Consider the following 16,160-nt stretch of genomic DNA (forward strand, 5'->3'; position numbering starts at 1 on the left):
GCTAAACTCCAACCGTCCGATATACAGATCTCGTGGTTTCCAATAGGGGTCTCCCTCCACGTTTTAACAAGGCCCATCAATGTTGAAGGCCGGACTATTAACAGTACGCCAAGCCCATTAAATGGGTAATAACCCAAATGCAAGACCCAAACATTTACGATACTAGAAAGAGTAATGCTACATACAGTCGTGGAATGCGCAAACGCCGTGCAGTCGCTTTGAAAAAGAGTGGGGTCCACTATTAAAAAATTAATTTCTTTTCAGGTGGGTCCCTTATTTATTCACTTTTATCAAAGCGACTGCACGGCGACTGCACGCTCACGACTGCAAGTATCATTTCTCTACTCATCATTTCTCTACTAGAAATCCATATCAATTTTTGGAAAGCCTATTTATCGAACCCAACAAACAAACCTAAAAATAGTGTTACATATACAAACGTATTATATTAAAAAAATTCACAAAATTTTATGTGATTTATTATAAAAAAATTATATTTATAGTCGTGTAATTTTATTTTTTAAAATTTTTTTAAAAAATAAATAAATATGAGAAATGTAATAAAAAAACAACTTTTTAATAACAAATTTCACTTTTTTTTATAAAATAATGCGTAACATTTATACAATTCAATAAGCATATTTAACATTAGTTTTTATTATATTTATTTTACCATACAAATAATTTTACAGTATTTTTTTTTGAGGAAATATAAATTTACAATATGTACTATAAATTATAAATTCGTGTTCCTAAACTATTTTGTCTTCTATTGTTTTGAGGAAATGCTCCTTCACACCTTTCCTTTCAATCAAATGAGTGGATACGTTCGATTCAATCGATTTTCTCTCGGCGCCTGATCATTGCTGCCTCGTATGTCTGGTTAATTTCTTAATTTTCAGAGTCAGTGTGATGTTTGGTTCTTGAATGTCGGCATTGTCGCCATCAGTTTTTTTTTGTAATTATTTTTTTAAGTTTCTCTGAATTCTATTTGATTTACGGTAACGTGGGAATTTAATATTTCTAAAAGAAGATTTTGGAGAAATTCGGGCAAAATTTATGCTAGTTAATTGCTTGAAAATGCGAAACCATTGATAGCGATAGAAATTCTCTCGCATTTTGTAGCGATAGAATTTCTGAACTTCTTAGTCCATTTACACTATGGTATCTAGAAATCTGGAGAACCACAAGGAATTTTAAGGATGGCTAAAATTAGTGTATGGGCGGCAGATGATCAAGTCTACCATGATCTGTAAGCATACATTTTCTTTTCTTAATTGACACTGTAAATTTTTCATGCTCTTTAGGATGCTTTTGGAACGCATAATGTTGGTTGGATAATTCTTTTGGGGAAGGAAGCTTGACTTTCAATAGAAATCTGACAAAAACTGGCAACCGATGAGTCATTAAGAAGACGATAACCTTCAAAGCTATATCTCCAATACTGACCCAGATGCTTATTTGAAAAATTAGGCTTTTTCTTAACTTTTTGTATGTATGTATTTAATAAATTCTAAAAGGTATGCTCCCTGGTCGTTGATGGATGATTGGATCTATATAATGTTCTTTTTCTTTGTGTTATATTCTTCCTAGCTAGTTGCTGAAAGGCATATTCTAATTTCTCCTATCTGGCAATGATTTTATATATCTGAAGTTGTTTCTAGGTATCTTTGGGCATGGATCTTCCTACAACTACTGTGGAACATGTACCAGAGACAATTGAAGACGAGCAAAAGGGAAGCCCATTGTTCAAGTGCTATCTCCATGACACAGAAATAGTTCACAAGATAGCTCAAGTGTTCATCCTAGGATTAGCTACAGCTTGTGTTGACAACACAACAGGTGATATGTTCAGGAGCCCCGCTTCTGTAGCTGTTGATACCAGAAAAGAACTGGTGGACTATCTTACTCAGAGAAGTGGAAACTTCGTCACTGAATTTATTATCTTAGAAGGTGGTCCAGAGGCAGAAGAATCTGACCACCCCTTTGATATTATTTCCGATTTTGTTGATGACTTTTCAAATTCAAAGAGGAACTTGTTTAGTCGGGTTTCAGGATGGCTACTGAGTGAAAAGAGAGAAGACAAGGTAGATGATTTTATTCAAGAGATGGAAATAAATGGTTTTTGGTTGTTGGATGGGAGGGAAGCAATTGCACAGACTTTGCTCAAGAATGTTGACTTCAAGAATGCATTTCACTGCAACATGAAATTCAACTCTTCTGAAGAACTTGATGCACATATTCACCACTGCAGCTTTAGATCTATGACCTGCATAAATGAGGGTTGTAATGCCAGATTTTGTGCGCGTCATTTGGATAAGCATGATTCAGTTTGTCCCTTCAAGATAATTCAATGTGAGCAGAAGTGCTCAGACAGGATCATCAGACACGAGATGGACAGGCATTGCATAACTGTCTGCCCAATGAAGCTTGTGAACTGCCCTTTTTATGCAGTGGGTTGTCAATCAACGATACCTTACTGTATGATCGAACAACATTGTTCAGATACCCTCAGTTCGCACTTGCTATATATTCTTCAAGGCATTCACAAAGAAGCATCTATGGAGGATCTGAAACGACGGGTGGAGCAACTAGGACAGTTGAGCTTTAAGGTGTATTAGGATGGAGAGACAAACTTCTTTCAATGGCTTCCTATAGCAATGTCAAGACCTTCTATTCACCTGATTTCTATTAGAACAAAAATATGCGTTGACACGGCGTCTTTATCTGCTTGGTTTTGTAACGAAATTCTGCCATAAAACGAGTTTGTACCTGAAAACTACACTCAATTGCACTTGTGAAACTAGGAGGCAGGGAAAATTTTTAATGAGCATTGCCTCGCCACAAGTTAAACTATTTTATGCATCCTTGCTTGTATGATCGCAAATGGGATTAGAATTGAAATGCTCAGAAGCATGTAAATTGCGAAAATAAATTTGAGATAAAGGCTGCTCCCTTTTACATCTATATAATATTTTTCATGCTTTGTGCCAGGCAGCATCATCTGGTCAGCTAGCAGAAGCTCGAGATCTGAGATCTTTAACATCCAAAGTCAAGTACATCGAAGCAAAGTGGGGGCCTGCATTCGAAGTTCACATCACGAACAAGGATATTGAAGAGAATGTGGAGATTTCAAATACAGCAAATGGCTTGGACGAAGCCCACATCAAGAACAAAGATAATCAAGAGATAATGGAGATGTAAATCTGGCAGATACCTCAAGCAAAGCTGAAAGTTAAAAGTTCGATAAATTTCAAGTACGCTTTCTGTTTTTTCACAGGGAATCCTATTCATCATGAAGTGGAAGTACTCTTTAGAATTGAGTAGTATTAGAGCCACAAATTAATTACATAAAAATAATCATATAAATTGACGTGATTTTATTGATATATTATATTTATTTTATAATAAAAATAATTTTATAATTTAACGAGTCACATCAATTTATGAGATTACTTTATATAATCCTTTTGTAGCTATAGTTTACTGTTCAGTTTGATGGGCACCGGGCCTACCCAAAAACAAATGTCTATATATATATATATATATATATATATATATTAGAGATAAGAACTTTATCTAAGGATGCAATATTTAGGCCATATTTATCTCGAAAAATATTTGATCCACTTCAGATTTATGAGAAATTATCTTATAAATTAAATGACATGATGTGTATCTTGTCCAATTGTCTTTTAGAAAAATATTTTAGTCACAAAGAGGTCACATAAAAATAAAGTCATGTACTGACGTGTCTTGAAGTAATACGTTAGATTATAAAATTAATTTTATTGTAAAATAATTTTAACATATTATAAAAAATTATGTCAATTTATGAATTCACTTTCTCTACGTAAGATTTACCAATGTAAGTGCTAGTTGGCCGTAAAAGTTTGAGCTAGGTTACTAGCTAGGGTATAAAACGGCAGTATAAGTATTGAGAAATTTTATTTACAAGTATGTTTTTGCCAACATGCTACTAAAGTGAGTCCCATAATAATGCTATTTAACCTTAAGGGGTTGGCCCAAGTAGTGAAATACTTGGTCTTGAAATATCACTCCCTTCAAGGTTCAAGGTTCAATACTTCATGGGTACAAACAATTCTTTGGGGACACACCCATTGATGAAAAGTCAACGATTTAACCAATTTTGTGTAGAGAAATTTCTGAGGGTGCAGTGCACAGGACAGGAGTTTATTCTACAGGAGTGGATCCAAAAGGCCCTGTCTTGAAGAGGTTTTCTGACATAAAATAATAATAATAATAATAATAATAATAAGAAATAATGTTAGGAATAAGTTTTAAATGCACAAGATCTGCTCGAATCTTTTATAAAAAATAAATAAATTGAATCCCATTAAGAAAAAGTGAATTTTTCACTTTTTTTTTTTTTTACAGTGACATGTATTTTGTTTTATAAAATATCTGTAAGAAGCTTATAGAGTTGAGGATTGTATATATATCATTATTCTTACAAATAACATAACTCGTACATACGACGCCTATCAATGGCTAGACAAGAGTAAGAAAAATTCTATTCCTAAGCCTCATACACCACACACCATCATTTTTATAATTTTATTTTCTTATCAAATGTATAGTATATGAATTATGAGTAAAATAATTCAATTATTTTAAGAATAATAAAATCAAAAAAAACTTTAAAAAAATAAAAAAAAAATAAAAAAAATTATGGTGTATGGTGTATGGGCTTATGAGTAGCAATGCTCCAAGAGTAATTCTATTCTTAGGCCCTTATGTCTCCAATACCACACAACCGAGTGAGGTGGATTTCTTTTAATTATTTTTTCAAAACGTGCGTTTTACTTGTTGAAACTCCCTGCGTTTTACACAGCCCCCCCAAAATTCCGAATCATCCCAGGTGACCCATTCAAATTTTTTCTCCTACCCAGCAGAACCTTTCACCCGCATCATTCACAGACGACTACGAGGTTCTCTCTGTTTCTCTCTTGCACCATACAAATCTATATCTTTGGGTTTTCTTGAATATCTTATGCAAACGTGCTTTTGTAGACATTTAAAGGGGAAATGCTCAAGTCCCCGTACACTACACCAAGGCTTTGGTAAGCTTTAGCAAGATAGTTTTCCAAGACTCCTTCTGAAATGTAGCAGTTAATGTCAATCCAATTACAATTCAAGTACTCTGTTGTTATGAAAATTACGGATGTTTGTGGATTACTAAAATTGTTCATCCAAATTACAAGCTAATTTGCTGCAGAAGAAGAAGAGGGGAAAAAAAATAAAGGAGAAAAAAAGGACAATGTGAGAGAAAACCTCAGAGTCGTCTGTGAACAATGCGGGTGAAAGGTTCTGTAGGGGAAGGGAAAAAATTTGAATGGGTCACCTGCTTGGGATATTCGGGATTTTTTTTTTTTTTTTGGGAGGGAGGGTAAAACGCAGGGGGGTTTCAACAAGTAAAACACACGTTTTGAAAAAATAATTAAAAGAAATCCACCACACCCGGGTGTGTGGTGTTGGAGAAATAAGGGACTAAGAGTAGAATTACTCGCTAGACAATATTTCTTTACCTATCTTCTGCGGCAAACAGTACTTGGTGTGAGCGCACGCCAGATTATCTTCGACTTGTTGTTAATGCCATGAACTGAAGTTCGAAATCCTGTCGGTCGACTGAACTACATTCCATGCGTGCATGGTCCACATCGATTTATTTTAGCCATTGACGTTAAGATTAACGAAATTAGTGACCAGGTCAATGTGGAAAAAACCACATTGAGAATCATTCTTTCACGCTAGAAGGAAAAACCACTCAAGAAAACTTGCAGAAGGTACCACAAAGACTTTATTATAATTTGCTGGTCCTTAACATGCCTTTTAGAGTGCTTGCTGGGCAATTTACGTAGTTTTGACTGTAAAATGGAGAGTGAGTCATATCATATATATATATATATATATAATAGATAAATGAGTAATGTTAGATATAGACGTTTTATAAAGTCTATAAATCTCGTATATTATTTTTAAAATTATAAAAATAAAAATAAAAATAAAAAATAATTTTTTTATATGAATCTCAAAATTTTACTAATTGTTTTTAAGAAAATAAGTAAGATTTACATATTTTAAGATCTTATAAGCACATTAGTATTAGATTATGTATCTGTATATATATTTACATACTTATATAATATAATTTTAAATTAGACTATATTAAATTATGCATATCCAAAATCATTTTTCCTTATAGATAGGTTTTGGACTGGAAGATTTCGGTTGCGTTTGGATGTTGAATTGAGTTAAGTTGAGTTGAGATGTGAGTTGAAAATTGAATAAAATATTATTAGACTATTATTTTTTAATATTATTATTATTTTAAGATTTGAAAAAGTTGAATTGTTTATTATATTTTGTGTTGGAATTTGAAAAAGTTGTAATGATTAGATAAGATGAGTTGAGATGAGTTTAGGATCCAAACGTACCCTTCAGAAGTCCTGGAAACTTTGGAAAATGTATGGGATGTGAAGTGTGAACAAGTACTCCTGGTATAAGACCCTTGAAAATATCATTTCTTCCTCGTTAAGTTTGGACGAAGTTGGTGAGCACTATAATATTCTAAAAAATCAGAAAAAATAAATTAAAATCCAAAGTATGACTAAACTTTTATATAAATATCTATATATATTTTCTTGGACTAACTATTTTTTCTTTCTTTCCCTTCCTGCCTGCCTCTCTTTTTGGCCATACAATACTATTAAATTATCACATACTAACATTTATTTATGCAGTAGTTTTGGTCTATAAAAAATGATAAACATATAATATTTTTCACAATTATGTTTTAAAATAAAAAATATTATTATAAAATATCGTATAAAAGTAACACTATTTTATAAAAATATTCTTATTTTATATGATATATTGTGAATAATATTGTAAATAGTATTATATGTCTATCATTACTATCACTTACGTACGTATATAAGCGAATCTCGTGATAGCCTAGAAAGTTTGACTTGGATTCTACCATTGTTCCAGTGCACACGGTATTTGCAACGTTATTTAAGACTACTTCAAGGATGTGTTTGTATGCTATGATTATTTTAAATTATTTTATTATTATTTATAAATTATTTACATATAATATGATATACTCTTAACATTCAAACGTACCTAGCTAAGGTGTGTTTGGGAGCTTAGACTATTTTAAACTATTTTAATTTACTATTATTTACAAACAATTTATTATTATTTATTATTATTTTATTACTATTCATAAATTACTTCATTACTATTTATAAATAATTTGATATACTCTTAATATCTAAATAAACTTACATTCAAAATTCTTAAATTTTGTACCTTAGTATATATATAATCTATTATCTCTACGCAAAGAGATGTGGAGGTGGTTCTTCGTTAATGACCCGTTCTATATATATAAGTGTCCCATAATCTGTTATTAAAGATATGGATTGCGATAATGTTCCAGTATATGCAATTATATCTTAAGAGGGTTGCTACAGATATAAAAGAATCTCACACTATGTGACACAATGTGTCACGTCTTCCTACTCTCTTTTTTTTTCTGTCATTTCCTTCCCGTGCATCTCCCCACCCCTCTTCCCCTGAGTTGCTGTGCACGGGAGCTCCCATTCTCCCGTCGGACGGTGCCGCTTGAACCGTCAGTAGATTCTGTCGGCCTTGAGATGGTCCCCGACCACCATGGCGGTGATGGTAATGGTGGAGACGGGCAGAGACAGAGAGGGAAAGGGGGAGGAGGGGAGGGGAATCGCACGGGTGGAGAAAAAAAAAAAAGGAGGAAATGTGGCACGTGCCATGTCAGTGTGTGAGATTCTTTTGTGTCTATAGTGTTTTCCATATCTTAAACTAGACTAGCAAATAAAATTATTGCAAAAGTCCATAAAATAAAAACTCTATATGCTACACATATATATAATTTCTGAAAACACAAAAAGATTGAAATGCTTTTGAATTTGTCGCGGAAGTCGTCAAAGGAGTATGAGTCCAGTCTAAGCACCGACCACCTCAGCTCACATGTTGGCCACACGTTAGACGATAAAGGAAAAGGGCGGTCATGTTTCGTTAGATTTTGACATAGAAAGTGTTGATTTCTAAGGAAAAGGTGGAGCTTGGCTTTCCTCTTTATGTTTTTTGTTGGTAGGCAGCTTGGCTTCCCTCTTATTTTGTCACTTCTGCGCCTTTTTGGTCCGAAAAATGTTAGATATATATATATACTAGCAGTGGATCTACGTGCGATACACGTTTGCCCTGTGTTAGATTATTCTAAAATATAAACATCTAGTATAGAAGAAGAGAAATTAATGATAAGGTCTATGAAGATAACATAATTAATTGTTTAAGCAAATTATAATTGTTTAAAGTCTCTGATAATAGATTTAGACAGACTATATGTTTAAGCAAGTTAGGAAAGTGAATATTACATAATTGTTTTTTTGGTACTAAAAGTAAAGTCTGAAACAACTAAATATTACATAAAGTAAAGTCTGAAACGACTAAATATTACATAATTGTTTTTTTTTGTACTAAAAGTAAAGTTTGAAACAACTGAATATTACATAATGGATTCAAAGTGGTGTGTTCTCCTCATTCACAGCATTGTTCTCCTCATTCGCAACATTTATGGAGAGAACGTTAAAGTTTTTGTGACGTTGTTTTTGGAGTTGATCTAAATCTGCACCCAATTGTATGATCCATTTTTTTGTTGAACATAATTTTGCAATATTTTGGATATACGGTAAATGTTCCTGTATGGTGAATAAATTTAATGTAAAATATATTTTTAATAACTTCCTATTTGAATATCTAAAAATAAATGTTTTTAAAATATAAATTGGAATTTGAATAAGTTGGTTACCTCTCCTGTATGTTCCATTAGTTCGATTGCTGTGCAACCTAGAGCTTCTTCTGCGATTTTACCGAACATGACAGCTCCTAGTCGTCCATTACCATCGTCAACTTCGATGTAAGCTCGACAGCTATATAAACAAACTATATTTTTTAGTCTGAATGATTAAGCAATAATTTAAATATAATATAAAATTGATTAAAGGAACATTTACGACGTAAAATATGAATATAAGATGTATACCGTGGTTGTGCATTACTCATGTATTTGCAATGATAACATTGAAATTTTTCATTTTGTTCATATCCAGTCCCCTTTTTACATCCAATGCAGGACATGTAGAAGAATATTTGATGGAGATCAACCACACAAATAGTTGCTTTAATCCAAAATTTTGCTTTCTGTATTAATTTTGCAACAGATATATATTTTTAGTGGTTGTAAATAATATGTAGTCTTAAGATAAAGTTAGAAATGTACCGTCATCGGCTGTAATGATTTAAGAAAACCAGCAAGATCATCAAGCTTAATTATGTCTTTCATGTCAACATTTGATGTCGATGCTGATGCTGATGCCGTTGTGTGATGTAGATTTTTTTCGACGATTTCTTCAAGCAGTGCATGGTTTAGCATTGTCCTAAATATTTTTAGAATAATTTAAAATGAATGAGAGAAATAATGGAGGAAAAGATATAGTAGGTACAAATTGTATATGTATATAATAAAGTAAGAAAGAATTACCATTGACATAATGGAGTTGCAGCAGGGATGACAGGATTTAAGGTAAATACACTTGTTGGTTGAGACGAAAGAGAGAGACCTATATTATAAAGAAAAGATATTTGTTAGTAGATAATAACATTCTATTTTTAATAAATGTTGATACTATAAGTTGTGTGATATACCATTGTATGAACCAACTTTTATACGTGTTGCGAGTAGAGTTGGCTTAGCTTCAATAATATCAGAGATTGTTCGGCATTCACCATCCACAAATCGACTCCACATAGTCAACCATATGGGCATTAGGCTGTAAATTTTAGGAGAAAATATTTAAAAGTGTAGTATGATGAAATAGTATTGAAAATAAGTTAATTAAAGAATTTATTAATATCACATATATAGTTGAGAAATCTTTTTTACCTCTGGTCGATAACATATATTTCTTGAATTTTTGTTGGCCCATGTTTTGAGGTAATTTCTCTAGGAGGTTTCATGTATATTGCGATCGCCAGAATAGCTGTTCAATTATGTTAAAAAAAAAAATTGTGAAAACTGAATAAGAGTATCAAGATGTACGTTAAATATATCGATGTGATATTTACCTATTTCAGTTCCAGTGTCTTTGTACTCATGCAGATTGGTGAATGGGATAATATCATATTCTGGTGGTTGTAATTCCACTTCATTATCTTGAATGTTTTCGATGATTGTTCTTGAATTTAAGATCCACTGGTATTCATGCGCTTCAATTCTATGCCTGGGATCTAAAGGCTTAACATAAGCATTATTGATGTAGTAAGACCGGAAGATGTGCAACATGTCATTACGTAGGTCTATATCTTTGCCGAAAATTGTTGCTTGTAGTCGGTTGCCCTGCATAATATTGTATAAATGAATAGTTATTTCTATTCTATTGATTGTAAAATAGTATTTATTAAATATATATAAGATTTAATCTGAGAATATAGTTAGAATGAATCTATGCTGTAAAGGGAAAACATATTTATTTTGGATATATCATGTGAAGGAATATAATATAAATATTAAGTATATTTTTGCAAGAATGATAATGATATCAATGTGTTACCTCAGGGTCTATCAATGTCAGATTTTGATATTTTGTCGGTGAATGTTGTGCAGTACGTTTGGGAGATTTGTCTGACACAATCATCTTGATGCTCCAATTTTTTGTACTTGGAGTAATGTCTTTGATTGAGGTATAGATAGTCCGCATGTTGAAGCCTACTTATAAATGAAGAGAAAAAAAATATTAGTTTAAACAATTGAATTTAAATAAGACAATTTCAATAATAGAAAAACAGGAAGTTCTGAAAATTACATAATGGAAAAACAAATTGTATTTAATTGAGAGGTATATATTGAAATTTGATTACTTACAGAAGTTTATGATGGATATGCTAGTGTTAGTAATTCTTTATAAACAATATTATTTGTTTCAGCTTCTTCACAATCTTGAGTTGATACTGGTCTTATAAGAACTTTTACTGAAGCAGAAGTCTTGGCTCTTGATAGTGCTACATAGAGTTGGCCATGACAAAATACAGGTTGAGGCAAGTATACACCAACAAAATCTAATGTCTGTCCTTGTGCTTTATTTATTGTCATTGCAAAACTTAATCTGATAGGAAATTGTGTTCTTTTGAATGGAAAACCACTATTGTCATCTGCATTTGGCAAGAAAGGAATTCTTGGTATGAAAACTCTTTTTCCGGTGTGGTGACCAACTGCAATTTCAGCATCAATGATATTTCGTTCAAAGTTGCGACAAATAAGACGTGTTCCATTGCATAAACCTTCTGAAGGATTGACATTTCTGAGTAACATGATGGGACAATTTTTTTTTAATAACAGCTCATGAGGTGGAAGTCCATTTGGTGTCAATGTATTTAAAAAATCCTCCATGATTCCTTGTTCTGATGTATCAATCGTTTCATCGAAGCTATAGTATTGTGTAACTGTACCAGGAAATCTTTGAATAAGTATTGTATTTATCTCATCGACAGAGTTGTTCTTTGGTGTCAAGATAGCTCGATTTGTCATTTCGGATAAATTTTCTGAATAGCTGCCAATATCTTGGAAGACTGCATCGATCAGATCATCTAAAGACTCCACATCATTTCTGTAAGGAATGAGCATTTCATTGGGAATTTTGATCTTATTCTCAATTGTGATTGGTGTTGTTCCATTTCCGACCTGAAGTAAATAATTTGAGAAGTTTGGATCGAATCTTGCTCGCATATTCTCACTCAACCTAATCTTAGTTAAAGTAGACCACAAATATGACGATGCTAAACTGGCATTAACTTCTTCTTGTCTTGTGCCTTTCCGAATCACAGGTAAGACTTGACGAAAATCTCCACCGAATACGATAATTTTTCCACCAAATGGTAATCTTGAATCAGTTATGTCTCGTAACATTTTATCCAATGCTTGCATACATTCTTTTCTAGACATAGGTGCTTCATCCCATATGATTAGCTTTGCAAGACGTAACAATTTGGCAAGAGCACTTTGTTTGCTTACACAACAAGTACTATTTTTGTCAAGATCTAATGGAATTTTGAAGCGTGAATGGGCTGTTCGACCTCCAGGTAAAATAGATGCAGCAACACCAGACGATGCAGTTGCAAGAGCAATTAAGTTTCTTGATCTTACTGTAGCGAGAAGTGCTTTATATAAGAATGTTTTCCCTGTTCCGCCCGGACCATCAATAAAAAATGCAGCAGATTCATTTAGAAGGACTTTCTGCAAAATTGATTCATATGCGTGTTGTTGTTCAGAATTAAGACTCATCGAAGCCATAAGATCTTCTTCTGGTATTGAAACTGCAAATTCATCATTTATTTCTCTAGCTTCAGTTTCGTTCTGATCAAAAGAGACATCATGTTCTATTAAATGAAACATGTTTATGTCTTTTCCCATCGATTCAAGTGTAGAAGAGATGCTTCGTAAGACTTTTGTCCTAATATCTGCTGATGTTGCAACACTTGTTTGGAAATCACTTGACATATCTTGTTCAAAATATTCCCAAAGTTCTCTAGGATTTGTTGGATTACAGTATACTAAAATTGTTGCAAATAGCCGTCTTAAACTGTGTGGTATTTGGTATAAGGAAGCCTCTTGCATACAATCTTGCAAACTGGTATCTCTTTGTAACAAACCATGTAATGTAGCTGCTTCACGAAAGGTTGGTGCAGTGACATTGCCAACTGTTTTGATGTGGTCAAATGATAAAGGGCCTCTTATATGATTTAACAATATCCGTAAGTAATACCTTTCACCTTCGAATGGACTTGCTGTAACAATGCGGCCTATAACAGTTTTCTTCTTTCTTGGAGTCCATATTTTGTGTTGTTGGTTCCAAACAAAAGCTTCAGGAAATTCTTTGTACAGTAGTTTTCGTGCATTTTCATTAGTTTGATTTGTTGAAAAGAATTCAGTCAACATTGATTTTGCCGTAAAATCAGATCTCAGAATATTGTTAAGGTTGTCATGTGCATGAAAAGCTACCAGATGTTGATCTTCAAGATGTAGATGTAAACTGTAAACTGATGGATGCATTTCATTAAGAATAAAACCGTATATTCTCCACATAGCCTCTGGTGGAGCGATCCATCTGGCTGATTGAAATTGTTGGATTTCATCTATATCTTGGATGTTTTGTCCAGGAATCAAGTTGAAAGCAACACGATCATGACCTTTATAAATGTACTTATAAAGGTATTTGACTGCTTTGATTGTTGAGCAAATTTCTACATTCAAGTGACAATCAAATTTTGCGAGGAGATATGGATTATGTGGAACAACCCAACGGTTATCTAAATCTTTACCTCTGACTTTGACAGTCATTCCATTATCACAATGTTTGTACTGTGGGAAACAATCGATTCCAACGGTTGTGTTAGGTACAAAACCTTTTGGAAAGTGGTTTTTACAACTGCCATTTGCTTTCATACACACATTGTTCGGATTCAGTACTCCACAGGGGCCATGCATCATATGTCTTTTTACTGTCTTGTGTAAATGTAGATTTCTTTCTCTGTCAGGTATTTCTGTTGATACAATTTCATCAAAAGATTCTGGAGTATAGATTTTCCAATCTCTTTGTAGTATGATCAAGAAATGTGCATGTGGTAGTCCTCTTTTTTGATGTTCAATGACGTATACGTATGCTGAAACTTTCCCAAATATCTCCCGTTTGAATAATTCATCCTTCAGTTCTTCTAATTTTGCTCTAAAGATACGTGCAATCAAATCAGGACGATTTTGTGCTTCTTCTTGTGGACCCAATTCATCTAAGATTTCTTTCCAACTTGGGTTGCATGTCATGGTTAAAAAGATGTCCGGTTTTCCAAAGCGTTGGACTAAAGCCATTGCTTCCATATATCTCTTACGCATATCTCTTGGACCTCCAATAAAAGAAGAAGGCAGAATGATGCGTTTACCAACTTTAGAAGCATTGCTTTGTCCAATTGATAGACTGTCAACTATTCCTTGATATACTTCAGATCGAATCTCTTGTTGCTTATTACGAAAATAATCCAATCTTGACGTCTCAATTTTTACGTACATATCAACAACAAACTGCTGCAGTAAACGGCCCGAGAATAGTAAAATAGATTTTGTATTTTTCCTAATTTGAAGTTTGTAGCAATAGTACTCGCGACATGAGACAACCTGTTGTTTTCTGTTTTTTTTCAGCACTGTAAGATAATAAATTTAATAAATTAGAAATGTAACATTGTTATATTAGAACAATTAAAAGTTAAAAGAAGAATTATTATTTTAACCTTCTTGTTCCTTTATAAGCAGTTGTTCTGCTGATACTGATTGTTGAGGGTCGACTGATGCTCTTGTTACTTGTTGTGGTAGTCTATCACCTTTCTTTATTCTTAATATTCCTTGGTGCCAACCAGTATCACCAAAAGGAAATAACAATGGATACTGCAGTGGATCATAACAGCCAAAATAGTATTGGACTATATGACTTCCACCTGCATGATTGAATACCACAATATTTCGTCCTCTCAAATGTTCTGAATCATCATCTTCAATCCAAATAACTGCTACTTGAGAAGCTGACGGAGTGTTAAAAACACGCTGATCCAAACCCACATCTGATCTGATATGAATTTTGTGATTTTCCAAATTGGGCAGATCTCCAAGAGTTCGAAAGAATGTTGAGTATGGATTAACATGAAGAATATCCATAAGTTGAGCAACAGTTGATGAATCCAATCTTCCAATGTCATAAACACGATTGTCCAATTCATGTTCGGTATCATAAAAATATAATTGTAGATATGAAGGATGTCCATCCAAAGGAATCAAATCATTAATATAATGATAGATTTGACCTTGAGCTCGAAATGTGTAAATACCTTTGTTCCTTCTACACAAATCTCTATCAAATTTAACTCCAAATGATGTGAAAGCAAATTTGTTATTGTATGTGCGAACATACGTAAGAAAGTTGGTTGATTCAACTGTGTTGGAAGTAAACAAATGGTAAAGTTGTTCTGGAACATCATTTGTAGTTAAAGAGATTGTTCCATCGGCACAACAAAAACCTTTTGTTTCATGTTGAAATCTTTTTGCTTCACAAAATTTACAGAATGGTACTGATGGTAAGAGAGTTGCCTCAAATGGCATTGTTTGTAATATTTTCCTATGACCAGCTGATTGTTGATGTTGATTTCCTATGGAAGAAAGATGAATCATAAAAGTGAGGTAAATGTTTAAAGTTGCTATAGTTTCAAATGGTGGTATCATTGAATGAAGTTGTATATAAGAAAGGAAAAGAAATACGATTTAATTTTATACATCTTTCTTACCCCGAAATAGAGATTTTGTTGATGTAATTTCAACTGTGTTTATTTCCTGATAGAGTGCTCCAGAACTACCAATATTAGAGCTATAATCGAATTGTTCAACGGAGGATATATCACTGGTTCCAGCTCCGGCACGAAAAGTGCGTTGTCTTTTTGTACAATATGGCCTGACTTCTTCATTATTGTTTACGGATTCTATATGATCTCCCAACACATTTGTTTCATCCTCAACGATTGGTTGGGAGAAAAATTGTTCTTCATGTTGAGTAGTATCATTCGTAAAATTCCTTTGTTGTAGATGTTTTTCTTTCTTTTTTTGTCGTATATGTTCTCTTTCTTCTAAAGAAAGAGTCTCATATAAATTGTTTATCTTAGAATGTTTTGTAGTACCTTGGAAATCATTTTAAACAAGAATCAAAGTTATAAGAATATCGAAGAATTAATTAATCATATAATGATAAATTTGTACTAATTTATTAATATAAGCTTACCACTTTTCATTTATATATGGAATGAAATAATTCTTCTCGATAACTGGATAAAAGAGAAACTCATAATGATGCAAATTGAAAAACCTTTTTAATCTAAGTATGTATTCCAATAGAATAAAACAACCTATTGAAAAAGATATATTTATAACATCGTTGGTTACCTTGGTAGTCTTGATAAAAGATTAAAAAAACTCAGTCAACTCAGCAAATTTAACGAAGCTGTAAAAA

General features: G+C 32.9%; 2 protein-coding genes across 5 annotated transcripts; one reads left to right on the top strand and one right to left on the bottom strand.

The window, feature by feature from the left end:
- Window positions 1–760: 760 nt before the first annotated feature.
- LOC108985115 lies at window positions 761–3,425 on the top strand. Of its 4 annotated transcripts, none has more exons than XM_018957279.2 (3): window positions 761–873; window positions 1,665–2,612; window positions 2,995–3,425. In XM_018957279.2, the coding sequence occupies exons 2-3, from the start codon at window positions 1,677–1,679 to the stop codon at window positions 3,202–3,204; spliced, it is 1,146 nt and encodes a 381-aa protein (XP_018812824.1). In that variant the 5' UTR covers window positions 761–873; window positions 1,665–1,676; the 3' UTR covers window positions 3,205–3,425. The 4 variants fall into 4 exon arrangements, with proteins under 4 accessions (XP_018812824.1, XP_018812826.1, XP_018812828.1 ...); XM_018957281.2 differs by having other exon boundaries at window positions 768–873; window positions 1,655–2,612; XM_018957283.2 differs by lacking the exon at window positions 761–873 and adding an exon at window positions 925–1,252 and having other exon boundaries at window positions 1,655–2,612.
- Window positions 3,426–5,012: 1,587 nt separating this feature from the next.
- LOC118348234 lies at window positions 5,013–14,182 on the bottom strand. Its single transcript, XM_035689297.1, has 3 exons — window positions 11,312–14,182; window positions 10,192–10,462; window positions 5,013–5,119 (listed from the first exon to the last, which is right to left on the bottom strand). The coding sequence occupies exons 1-3, from the start codon at window positions 14,180–14,182 to the stop codon at window positions 5,013–5,015; spliced, it is 3,249 nt and encodes a 1,082-aa protein (XP_035545190.1).
- Window positions 14,183–16,160: the final 1,978 nt, after the last annotated feature.

The sequence above is a fragment of the Juglans regia genome, chromosome 4 (genome assembly GCF_001411555.2).
Source record: "Juglans regia cultivar Chandler chromosome 4, Walnut 2.0, whole genome shotgun sequence".
NCBI classification, from domain to species: Eukaryota; Viridiplantae; Streptophyta; class Magnoliopsida; order Fagales; family Juglandaceae; genus Juglans; species Juglans regia.

Excerpts from the sequence above, each read along its gene's own strand:
- LOC108985115 (XM_018957279.2), top strand. The coding sequence starts at position 1,677 with ATGGATCTTCCTACAACTACTGTGGAACATGTACCAGAGACAATTGAA. Across the intron at positions 2,613-2,994 it reads TAGGACAGTTGAGCTTTAAG|GCAGCATCATCTGGTCAGCT; the intron begins GTGTATTAGGAT and ends GCTTTGTGCCAG.
- LOC118348234 (XM_035689297.1), bottom strand. The coding sequence starts at position 14,182 with ATGTACGTAAAAATTGAGACGTCAAGATTGGATTATTTTCGTAATAAG. Across the intron at positions 10,463-11,311 it reads GTCACCACACCGGAAAAAGA|GGCAACCGACTACAAGCAAC; the intron begins GTTTTCATACCA and ends AATATTATGCAG. Across the intron at positions 5,120-10,191 it reads AGACACTGGAACTGAAATAG|AAGGAGTCTTGGAAAACTAT; the intron begins GTAAATATCACA and ends GCTACATTTCAG.